The 12,037-nt window shown below is 41.7% G+C and overlaps 1 protein-coding gene across 1 annotated transcript; it reads left to right on the forward strand.

The window, feature by feature from the left end:
- Window positions 1–1,007: 1,007 nt before the first annotated feature.
- LOC106605676 (meprin A subunit beta-like) lies at window positions 1,008–3,533 on the forward strand. The gene is made up of 6 exons (XM_082974940.1): window positions 1,008–1,135; window positions 1,268–1,446; window positions 1,704–1,922; window positions 2,021–2,176; window positions 2,333–2,557; window positions 2,643–3,533. Exons 1-6 carry the CDS (start codon window positions 1,008–1,010, stop codon window positions 3,176–3,178), a joined length of 1,443 nt encoding a protein of 480 aa, XP_082831066.1. The 3' UTR covers window positions 3,179–3,533.
- The last annotated feature ends 8,504 nt before the right edge of the window (window positions 3,534–12,037 follow it).

A 12,037-nucleotide genomic window follows, 5' to 3' on the forward strand; every position in this document is an offset into this window, starting at 1 on the left:
TAAATACACTAGGGAGTTTGAGTAGTCTATACCAAAGGTTTTGCATTGGCCTATATGGGATTGATACCATTTTTTTAATTTACACTTTTGGAAAACTGTTTCCTTTCATTTATATTCAAATACAAAATGGATACTAACAATTATTAATACTTTTCTATTTCAAACTTGTCTATTTTGTTATTTTTCAAGATATTGAGGATTTCGACTTGGACATCAACAGAATAAACATGGGTAGGTTGAGCTGAGTTATGCAACTAAAGTTGGTTGTTGTCAGTATGTACTGCAATATTATTTTAGACTGTTTTACCTTGATTCCATAGTGAATAATAACTTACAGCATTTAAACTTCCAGACTTAGACTTACGCGAGGGTGACATAATCGAGGTCAGTACACCGTATAAAAGATGACGAATTTTGATGAATATTCTGCTGGCTTCAGATGTACTCTTTCACTGTCATTTACTATTTCTGGTGTATCAAATCATGTAGCCTCCACATAAACGAAGGGTTCCAAGGAATACCGTTTTGAACAAGGACAAACTATGGGACCTTCCCGTCCCCTATGTGCTAGAAGAAACCCTTGGTGAGTACAAATCTTCATCAGGTCTCCATTTATAAGTCCATATATGGACAGACATCCCCAAGTAACATCACATGGTAGATTATACCTGTCACTTGAGGGTTGTCCTCAGGTGGGATGTCATATGTCTATACACAGAACGTTGGCTTGTTCTTTGTAAATGGAGACCTAATGAAAACCTAAGTGGCCAAAACACTGTCTCCAATAAACCACATGGGAGCTAAGATTGCAGAGTCTCTTTTGACCATTTATTGAACATATTATTCTGCATCCAGCATCTGCTCAGAAACAGTGGTTGTGCGTATGTAATCTGTTCCTATACAGAGTGAAGGCTTTCCCACCAGGTCGATAAATAAAGGTTGGATAAGTGATGGATCGTTCCCCCAAAGGCCTTAATTTGCCATCACTTTTACCATGTGTTTTCTATATGAACTCAGCTTTGAATGCAAAAGGAATCATTATGCGGGCCTTTGAGCAGTTCAGACTAAAATCATGCGTCAACTTCAAGCCCAGAGGCTCTGAGTATCACTTCATTTCAGCCCAGAAGAACAGAGGGTAAGATAATTTTTTCACTGCCTGATCACTTGAGGGAACATGGGTAGTTTGCCCCTTTTTACTGAAGATATCTGGCTTGCTTGATATTGATACAGGTTAATTTTTGTGTGTCCTTGCTTTCTTTTAATGTAGGTGTTCCTCCCACGTAGGGAGATCTTCCAAGTATGGACAGCCTCTTTCCATTGGAAATTACTGTGATCATATTGGCATTGTGGAGCATGAGTTTCTACACGCTCTGGGAATCTGGCATGAACAGTCCAGATATGACAGGGATGAATATGTGACCATTGTTTGGAAAAACATAAGATGTGGTTTGTTCACATTTTCTTCAGCATTTTTCAGTTATTAATTCTAATAATTAGGTCTACATATTATGCATTTTCTGTTATTAAATTCACTTTATATACATTATGTCTTCACGATGTTAGCAAAATGTTGACCGTGAAAGTAAATGATGGTTATTTATCATGAGCGTAATAGGCTGTTTTTCAAGACTTTAATTTCAGGAAATTTGAGGTTGTAAACTAAAGCAGTAATTAAGTGTCATGAATACACCCCTTGTCTACAGGTCATGAGAGGAACTTTGTGAAAGTCTCTCCCCATTATTCGACCACCCTGGGTTTCCCATATGACTACAGCTCGGTGCTGCATTACAGTGAGACATCATTCAGCAAGGGAAAGGGACCTACAATCATCACTAAGCAACCTGAGTACCAAAAGATTATTGGACAACGCCTTGAAATGAGCCCACAAGATGCCTTGATGCTGAACAAGCTATACGGATGCAGTAAGTGTGTGTCATGAAACCATGCAGGTCTACTGTACTGTATGTCCAAGTTGAAAAACATGTATATTCTTCTCCTCCTTTCTGTTTTCCACCTGTAGAAAAATCTATTTCGTTTATGGAACATTGCAACTTCGACAACCAGAGATTGTGTGGGATGAGTCGCTGCACCAAGAGTTTGGTAGGTGGCTGGAAAAGAATGAAGACTGTCATTGGGGGGCCCTATTCTGACTTCACCAACCTGGGGAAGACAGACGGTGAGATTTAACGCTGTAGTACAGCTCACACTTTACCAAAAGTTGACGCCTTCATGAAAATGCTGTTAATACAGACAGTAAACTGAACTTGTGCTGTAGGACCATTAGATACAAATATCAGACATTTCTTAAAAATGCTTACCCTACTTTACCCAGGTACTGGTTTCTTCATGCATGCCAGCACAGCATCAGGCCAGGAGGGGGACACAGCCCGGCTGGAGAGCAGGGAGATGACTCCCAGCAGGAAGTGCCGTGTCCAGTGTCTGCAGTTCTACTACTACCACAGTGGTAACGAGTTAGACCAGCTCAACATCTGGATCAGAGAGTATCGCGATGAGAGAGACCCTATAGGAACTCTCCGCCTCATGGGACAGATCACAGGTTAGGATGATGAGAAGGTGAATCAACCACTTGGAAAATTCACTCCTAGCAGTAATCGTTTAATCTCTAGTGTCTCTCTCTGAAGGTTCCCCAGGATCTCACTGGATGCCCTACCACGTGCCCCTGAATGGCACCAAAACCTTCCAGGTGGAGTTTAAGGTGCGTAAAGGAGCAGGACAGTCTTCAGGTGGGTTTTCTATCGATGACATCAACCTGTCAGAGACAGAATGCCCTCATCACACCTGGCAGATTAGAGACTTTGAGAATCTTTTAACCACCAGTGACTTTAACACCGTTGTGTACAGCCCCAGATACTACTCCCCAGAGGGCTATGCCTACCAGATTGCCATTTATCTTCGTGAAATGTCATTTGGAGTCTATATGCGCTTAGTCTCAGGAAAGTATGATGACCAACTCCAGTGGCCTTGCCACCATCGACAAGTGACGATTCAACTGCTGGACCAGAATCCCCACATTCAGCAACGCATGTCCAAGCAAATCAGCATTACCACTGAACCCTCACTTCAGGACGGTAAGAGAAATTTAAACATTCAATACGAGTGTGTCCAAAACACAATCGATTATAGTAAGCGCACAGCTCATTTGCAATACCCAGCCTAACTTTGATCACATTTACAAACAAACCATTTCGAGACAGTGGCAAACATAAATGGCCATGCTTATGAATCATATGACTGAATGCAAATGCTTCTATATTATGAGAGACCCCACTCCCTTGCATGTGTATGACACTAGGTATTCCTCCATTTTGCAGACCATGATTCCTGGAACAATCCCCGTAAAGTCGGAATGCTAGAAAACAGGGGTGATGAGTCCTTCTACGTAAACCCTGCAGTTGGCTACTTAAAATTCCTAACCTTGACGCACCTGAAGCATAGAGAATTCCTCAAGGGAGGCAACATTTTCTTCCTCATCACCATGCAAGGTGAGCCATCAAATCCAGATGTGATTTTTCTTTTTTATCAATGGCCAACATCAGATAACATTTAATTAAGTTGAATAAGATACATAATTTAATTTTCTGTTCAAAGTTTTTACCTACACACCACTGATCATATTTATTTTCTCCAGATATCTCCAGTCTGCGTTTTACCAACTCCCTGCCCTGTCCCAAATGGTCACCACAGAACTTCATTTCAAACCCAAACAACCGTGATGAAGGCCCATGTGCCACAAAGTAAGAAAGATCAGATCAAGGACAGATTAGCATAGATTTGATTAATTCCAATATATGTGCTTAGGTAAATATTGTATTTATTTATTTAAAATCAGTATGCCCATGGTCATTATGTTATTTAGATTCATTTAATTGTAAGATGTTCTATATTTATTGTAAACATCTTGCCCACCTAAATGCCATCCTGGGACAGATTATGCCTATTGTAGTCTTAACTATGATAGGCCAGTATTGATAGCAAGCATTACATCTAGTACCCGTTGACCACACTCTCCTTATCCTGCTTCAGTATGTGTTAACATGTCCTATGTTTATTGATAATCATTTATTTATTTTTTATTTCACCTTTATTTAACCTGGTAGGCAAGTTGAGAACAAGTTCTCATTTACAATTGCGACCTGGCCAAGATAAAGCAAAGCAGTTCGACACATACAACAACACAGAGTTACACATGGAGTAAAACAAACATATAGTCAATAATACAGTAGAAAAATAAGTCTATATACAATGTGAGCAAATGAGGTGAGATAAGGGAGGTAAAGGCAAAAAAAGGCCATGGTGGCAAAGTAAATACAATATAGCAAGTAAAACACTGGAATGGTAGATTTGTTGTGGAAGAAAGTGCAAAGTAGAAATAGAAATAATGGGGTGCAAAGGAGCAAAATAAGTAAATAAATACAGTAGGGGAAGAGGTAATTGTTTGGGCTAAATTATAGATGGGCTATGTACAGGTGCAGTGATCTGTGAGCTGCTCTGACAGTTGGTGCTTAAAGCTAGTGAGGGAGATAAGTGTTTCCAGTTTCAGAGATTTTTGTAGTTCGTTCCAGTCATTGGCAGCAGAGAACTGGAAGGACAGATGGCCAAAGGAGGAATTGGCTTTGGGGGTGACTAGAGAGATATACCTGCTGGAGCGCGTGCTACAGGTGGGTGCTGCTACGGTGACCAGTGAGCTGAGATAAGGGGGGACTTTACCTAGCAGGGTCTTGTAGATGACCTGGAGCCAGTGGGTTTGGCGATGAGTATGAAGCGAGGGCCAGCCAACAAGAGCGTACAGGTCGCAGTGGTGGGTAGTATATGGGGCTTTGGTGACAAAACGGATGGCACTGTGATAGACTGCATCCAGTTTATTGAGTAGGGTATTGGAGGCTATTTTGTAAATGACATCGCCGAAGTCGAGGATCGGTAGGATGGTCAGTTTTACGAGGGTATGTTTGGCAGCATGAGTGAAGGATGCTTTGTTGCGAAATAGGAAGCCAATTCTAGATTTAACTTTGGATTGGAGATGTTTGATGTGAGTCTGGAAGGAGAGCTTACAGTCTAACCAGACACCTAGGTATTTGTAGTTGTCCACATAATCTAAGTAAGAACCGTCCAGAGTAGTGATGCTGGACGGGCGGGCAGATGCGGGCAGCGATCGGTTGAAGAGCATGCATTTAGTTTTACTTGTATTTAAGAACAGTTGGAGGCCACGGAAGGAGAGTTGTATGGCATTGAAGCCCATCTGGAGGGTTGTAACACAGTGTCCAAAGAAGGGCCAGAAGTATACAGAATGGTGTCGTCTGCGTAGAGATGGATCAGAGACTCACCAGCAGCAAGAGCGACATCATTGATGTATACAGAGAAAAGAGTTGGCCAAAGAATTGAACCCTGTGGCACCCCCATAGAGACTACCAGAGGCCTGGACAACAGGCCATCCGATTTGACACATTGAACTCTATCAAGAAGTAGTTGGTGAACCAGGCGAGGCAATCATTTGAGAAACCAAGGCTATTTAGTCTGCCGATGAGGATGTGGTGATTGACAGAATCGAAAGCCTTGGCCAGGTCAATGAATACGGCAGCACAGTATTGTTTCTTATCGTTTAGGACCTTGAGCGTGGCTGAGGTGCACCCATGACCAGCTCTGAAACCAGATTGCATAGCGGAGAAGGTGCGGTGAGATTCGAAATGGCCGGTAATTTGTTTGTTGACTTGGCTTTCGAAGACCTTAGAAAGGCAGGGTAGGATAGATATAGGTCTGTAGCAATTTAGGTCAAGAGTGTCCCCTCCTTTGAAGAGGGGGATGACAACAGTTGCTTTCCAATCTTTTGGAATCTCAGACGACACGAAAGAGAGGTTGAACAGGCTAGTAATAGGGGTTGCAACAATTTCGGCGGATAATTTTAGAAAGAAAGGGTCCAGATTGTCTAGCCCGGCTGATTTGTAGGGGTCCAGATTTTGCAGCTCTTTCAGAACATCAGCTGACTGGATTTGGGAGAAGGAGAAATGGGGAAGGCTTGGGTGAGTAGCTGTGGGGGTTGCAGTGCTGTTGACCGCGGTAGGGGTAGCCAGGTGGAAAGCATGGCCAGCCGTAGAAAAATGCTTATTGAAATTCTCAATTATAGTGGATTTATCGGAGGTGACAGAGTTTCCTATCCTCAGTGCAGTGGGCAGCTGGGAGGAGGTGTTCTTATTCTCCATGGACTTTACAGTGTCCCAGAACGTTTTTGAGTTTGTGTTGCAGGAAGCAAATTTCTGCTTGAAAAAGCTAGCCTTGGCTTTTCTAACTGCCTGTGTATATTGGTTTCTAACTTCCCTGAAAAGTTGCATATCACGGGGGCTGTTCGATGCTAATGCAGAACGCCACAGGATGTTTTTGTGTTGGTTAAGGGCAGTCAGGTCTGGAGAGAACCAAGGGCTATATCTGTTCCTGGTTCTAAATTTCTTGAATGGGGCATGCTTATTTAAGATGGTGAGGAAGGCATTTAAAAAAAATAACCAGGCATCCTCTACTGACGGGATGAGGTCAATATCCTTCCAGGATACTCGGGCCAGGTCGATTAGAAAGGCTTGCTCGCTGAAATGTTTCAGGGAGCGTTTGACAGTGATGAGTGGAGGTCGTTTGACCGTTTACCCAGTACGGATGTAGGCAATGAGGCAGTGATCGCTGAGATCTTGGTTGAAAACAGCAGTGTATTTAGAGGGCAAGTTGGTTAGGATGATATCTATGAGGGTGCCCGTGTTTACGGCTTTGGGGTGGTACCTGGTAGGTTCATTGATAATTTGTGTGAGATTGAGGGCATCAAGCTTAGATTGTAGGATGGCTGGGGTGTTAAGCATGTCCCAGTTTAGGTCACCTAGCAGCATGAGCTCTGAAGATAGATGGGGGGCAATCAGTTCACATATGGTGTCCAGAGCACAGCTGGGGGCAGAGGGTGGTCTATAGCAGGTGGCAACGGTGAGAGACTTGTTGTTAGAGAGATGGATTTTTAAAAGTAGAAGTTCAAATTGTTTGGATACAGACCTGGATAGTTGGACAGAACTCTGCAGTAGATTGCAACACTGCCCCCTTTGGCCATTCTATCTTGTTTGAAAATGTTGCAGTTAGGGATGAAGATCTCAGAGTTTTTGGTGGACTTCCTAAGCCAGGATTCAGACACGGCTAGGACATCCGGGTTGGCAGAGTGTGCTAAAGCAGTGAATAAAACAAACTTAGGGAGAAGGCTTCTAATGTTAACATGCATGAAACCAAGGCTATTACGGTTACAGAAGTCATCAAAAGAGAGCGCCTGGGGAATAGGAGTGGAGCTAGGCACTGCAGGGCCTGGATTCACCTCAATATCACCAGAGGAACAGAGGAGGAGTAGAATAAGGGTACGGCTAAAAGCTATGAGAATTGGTCGTCTATGACGTCCAGAATAGAGAGTAAAAGGAGCAGGTTTCTGGGGGCGATAAAATAGCTTCAAGGTATAATGTACAGACAAAGGTATGGTAGGATGTGAATACAGTGGAGGTAAACCTAGGCATTGAGTGATGATGAGAGAGATATTGTCTCTAGAAACATCATTGAAACCAGAAGATGTCATAGCATGTGTGGGTGGTGGAACTGAAAGGTTGGATAAGGTATAATGAGCAGGGCTAGAGGCTCTACAGTGAAATAAGCCAATAAACACTAACCAGAACAGCAATGGACAAGGCATATTGACATTAAGGAGAGGCATGCTTAGCCGAGTGATCGTAAGGGTCCCGTGAGATTCAGACAGCTAGCAGGGCCATAGGTAGCAAGCTGACAGAAGATGGAGGGAGGTCTGTTTTTAGCCACCTCGTGCGTTTCTGTCTGTAGATTAGTGGGGTTCCGTGTAGTAGGGGGGGACCAGTCCAATTGGCAAAATAGTTATAGTGGCCCAAGAAAATTGTCCGATAGACCTATTCAGATAGCAGCCGATAAGACAGCTAACGATTAGCAGGCCACAGATGGGCGTTCAGGTTACGTCGCGATGGAGGGGCCAGTTGGATAACTCCCTCGGGCAGATAACGTCGGTAGTCCAGTTGTGAATGCCCGATGGGGCTCCGCATCGGCAGTAAAACGGGTCCGGATAGGTGATTGTAGCCCAGGAGTGGCTGTTGGAACTCTTCAGCTGGCTAGCTCCGGAATAATTGATGTTAGCTCCGGGACCGACGTTAGCCAATAGTCACTCGGGTAGCAGCTAGCTAGCTGCAAGATCCAGGTGTAAATGTCCAGAGCCTGCGGTAGAAATCCGGGGATATGGATAGAAAATAGGTCCGGTATGCTCTGGTCTGAGTCGCGCTGTACAAAACTGCCGATAGCTTTTCGAGTTAAGGGACAGCTGATGACCGCCAACTGTGTCTAGCTGAACTCCAACGTTAGCCAGTGAACTGGCCAACCTCTGGCTAACCTCTGGCTAGCTTCTGTTGAGGATTTCAGATTTGAGGTAAATAATACTTCTTTTTTTTTAATAGGTGAGGCGGGTTGCAGGAGTGTTTTGGAGGTTGAGTTTTTAGAAAAAAAAATATAAAAAGATATGCGAAGAAAAAATGTAAATATATATATATATATATATATATATATATATATATATACACGGGACACGACAAGATGAAGGACAAAAACGTCTGACTGCTACGCCATCTTGGATTGGAAGGATGGAATCATAACTGACCACTGATTGTAATTCTGTCCTAAAAAACACACTTTGCATAATACTGCTTGTATGTTTTATGACATTGTAGCTTTTTCAAATTGGGTGATTTGTATTTTTCCCGTTCCCATGTGACACTAAATTTTGTTTGTGAAAAGTTGAATATCCTCAGTATAGGTCATTTGTCCAGTAAAAACGTTAGGTTTGTCCCATTTATCTGCATATATTGTTGGAGTCAGAAGTTTACATACACTTAGGTTGGAGTCATTAAAACTCGTTTTTCAACCACTCCACAAATTTCTTGTTAACAAACTATAGTTTTGGCAAGTCTGTTAGGACATCTACTTTGTGCATGACACAAGTCATTTTTCCAACAATTGTTTACAGACAGATTTCTTCACTTATAATTCACTACCAATTTGTAAGTCGCTCTGGATAAGAGCGTCTGCTAAATTACGTAAATGTAAAATGTAAATATCACAATTCCAGTGGGTCAGATGTTTACATACACTAAGTTGACTGTGCCTTTAAAGAGCTTGGAAAATTCTAGAAAATTATGTCATGGCTTTAGAAGCTTCTGATAGGCTAATTGACATCATTTGAGTCAATTGGAGGTGTACCTGTGGATATATTTCAAGGCCTACCTTCAAACTCAGTGCCTCTTTGCATGATATCATGGGAAAATCAAAAGGAATCAGCCAAGAACTCAGAAAAAAACATTGTAGACCTCCACAAGTCTGGTTCATCCTTGGGAGCAATTTACAAACGCCTGAAGGTACCATGTTCATCTGTACAAACATTAGTACGCAAGTATAAACACCATGGGACCACGCAGCCATCACACTGCTCAGGAAGGAGACGCATTCTGTCTCCTAGAGATGAACGTACTTTGGTGTGAAAAGTGCAAATCAATCCCAGAACAGCAGCAAATGACCTTGTGAAGATGCTGGAGGAAACAGGTACAAAAGTATCTATAGCCACAGTAAAACGAGTCCTATATCGACATAACCTGAAAGGCCGCTCAGCAAGGAAGAAGCCACTGCTCCAAAACCGCCATAAAATAGCCAGACTACTTTTTGCAGCTACACATGGGGACAAAGATCGTACTTTTTGGAGAAATGTCCTCTGGTCTGATGAAACAAAAATAGAACTGTTTGGCCATAATGACCATCGTTATGTTTGGAGGAAAAAGGGGAGGCTTGCAAGCCGAAGATAACCATCCAAACCATGAAGAACGGGGGTGACAGCATCATGTTGTGGGGGTGCTTTGCTGCAGGAGGGACTGGTGCACTTCAGAAAATAGATGGTGTCATGAGGAAGGACAATTATGTGGATATATTGAAGCAACATCTCAAGACAGCAGTCAGGAAGTTAAAGCTTGGTCGCAAACGGGTCTTCCAAATGGACAATGACCACAAGCATATTTCCAAAGTTGTGGCAAAATGGCTTAAGGACAACAAAGTGAAGGTATTGGAGTGGCCATCACAAAGCCCTGACCTCAATTCTATAGAAAATGTGTGGGCTGAACTGAAAAAGCGTGTGCGAGCAAGGAGCCCTACAAACCTGACTCAGTTACACCAGCTCTGTCAAGAGTAATGGGCCAAAATTCACCCAACTTATTGTGGGAAGCTTGTGGAAGGCTACCCGAAACATTTGACCCAAGTTAAACAATTTAAAGGCAATGCTACCAAATACTAATTGAGTGTATGTAAACTTCTTACCCACTGGGAATGTGATGAAAGAAATAAAAGTTGAAATAAATAATTCTCTCTATTATTCTGACATTCCACATTCTTAAAATAAAGTGGTGATCCTAACTGACCTAAGATAGGGAATTTTTCTAGGATTAAATGTCAGGAATTGTGAAAAACTGAGTTTAAATGTATTTGGCAAAGGTGTACGTAAACTTCCGACTTCAACTGTATCTAACCTGTCATATTTTAGCATTCAAATAAACAGATTTATTAAATATTAATTCATAATGTAGGCATTTTGCTCCGACTTATTTATACCCTTCGGTTTAATCTTTGATTCCTCGTTTATTCCGCAAGCAGCTGCATCTTTGCGTCATATGTTTGTACATGCAGGTATGATCATCATCGTGATCGTCCTGAGTTGACGGGATGATTTCTAGTGAAAAGGCGAAGGTTGGCATGACAATGTAAGATTAAGATGAGAGGTGGAATCTGAACTTGTTTGGTTACCTCCATGACGAAGGTGATCCATTTTGCAAATCATCAAAACTTACCTGAAGTTTATCACACAGTGCAACAATAATGTTGCTTTATAGAGCCCTTGAAAAAACTTGTTTGAATTTAATTAAATAGATATTTATTTACAAAATTAAAGGCGTGAATGTTATAAAGAACTGATGTGATTGATTTTCTTGCTGCAGATAATTGTGAGCCCATAGTTAATTGAGCATTCAGACTTTTTATATGTACCTTTTTCATTTCACAATTATATGTATCACTGCACCATTGTAGAAAACAGAATGTAAAGTACTGTATGTATTCTGACATTTAAGTTAGTCTCACACAGCAGAGAAAGACTGGACTAACCGGCTCAGTAATCACCTGGACGCAGTGATTAACATTCTGTTTATGACGTTCTGCAGCAGAAGCCATGAAACTAGATTTACAACACCACTCTTAACTGCATATACAGTTGATCACCTTAAAATACATATGAAAGACTGACATTCAAATGACAATGCTTTCGTTCTTATTTAAAAAAAAAGTGATGCAAACATGTATAGTTATGATTACAACCAATCAAATCAATTGGAGCAGGTGTCATCCTATCTTTGAATTTTAGCTCTAACAGTATTATTTGTTTTTATTCAATATAACTCCAAGTGTTCACATGGTTCTAATATTACAAAATCCAAATAAAGCCCTATAACATGACAGCCTTTATGAGCCTGATGCACAATTGTTCAGAAACCAACATCTAATTAAATGAAGGAAATACTCATAATATTAGGCTTGAGGGAGATTTACGTGACATGCTTTCCTGTCTCCCCGTGTAACTCAATGTGTGCAAATGTAGATGTCACTCAACATCATCTCTTACTGTTCAGTACTTTTTCTGACGACACTTGGAACAAACTGGTCTCACAACCAACTCATTCAAGACATATCAACAAGAATCAACCCTCACAGTAATGTAGTTGTGCAATAGATGACATACAGCAGCACATTTTTCCATGTGAGAACCTTAACCCCTTTCTACTGATGGAGATGTGGTGTGACAGAGAACGTTGAAAACCTGGACTTTCAGAATGACACCCCATGAAAAAACAACCAATAAGTAGACCTAAGTGGTTTTCAACCAGGCGTACTACCACCTATCCACAGAGGG

This window comes from Salmo salar, chromosome 05, assembly GCF_965601325.2.
Source record: "Salmo salar chromosome 05, fSalSal1, whole genome shotgun sequence".
Classification (NCBI taxonomy): Eukaryota; Metazoa; Chordata; class Actinopteri; order Salmoniformes; family Salmonidae; genus Salmo; species Salmo salar.

What these genes read in the sequence shown, in the direction of transcription:
- LOC106605676 (XM_082974940.1), top strand. Translation starts at nt 1,008, where the DNA reads ATGAACTCAGCTTTGAATGCAAAAGGAATCATTATGCGGGCCTTTGAG. An exon ending in TTGGAAAAACATAAGATGTG is followed by an intron (nt 1,447 to 1,703) that starts GTTTGTTCACAT and finishes CCTTGTCTACAG; the next exon opens with GTCATGAGAGGAACTTTGTG. An exon ending in GAACAAGCTATACGGATGCA is followed by an intron (nt 1,923 to 2,020) that starts GTAAGTGTGTGT and finishes TTCCACCTGTAG; the next exon opens with AAAAATCTATTTCGTTTATG.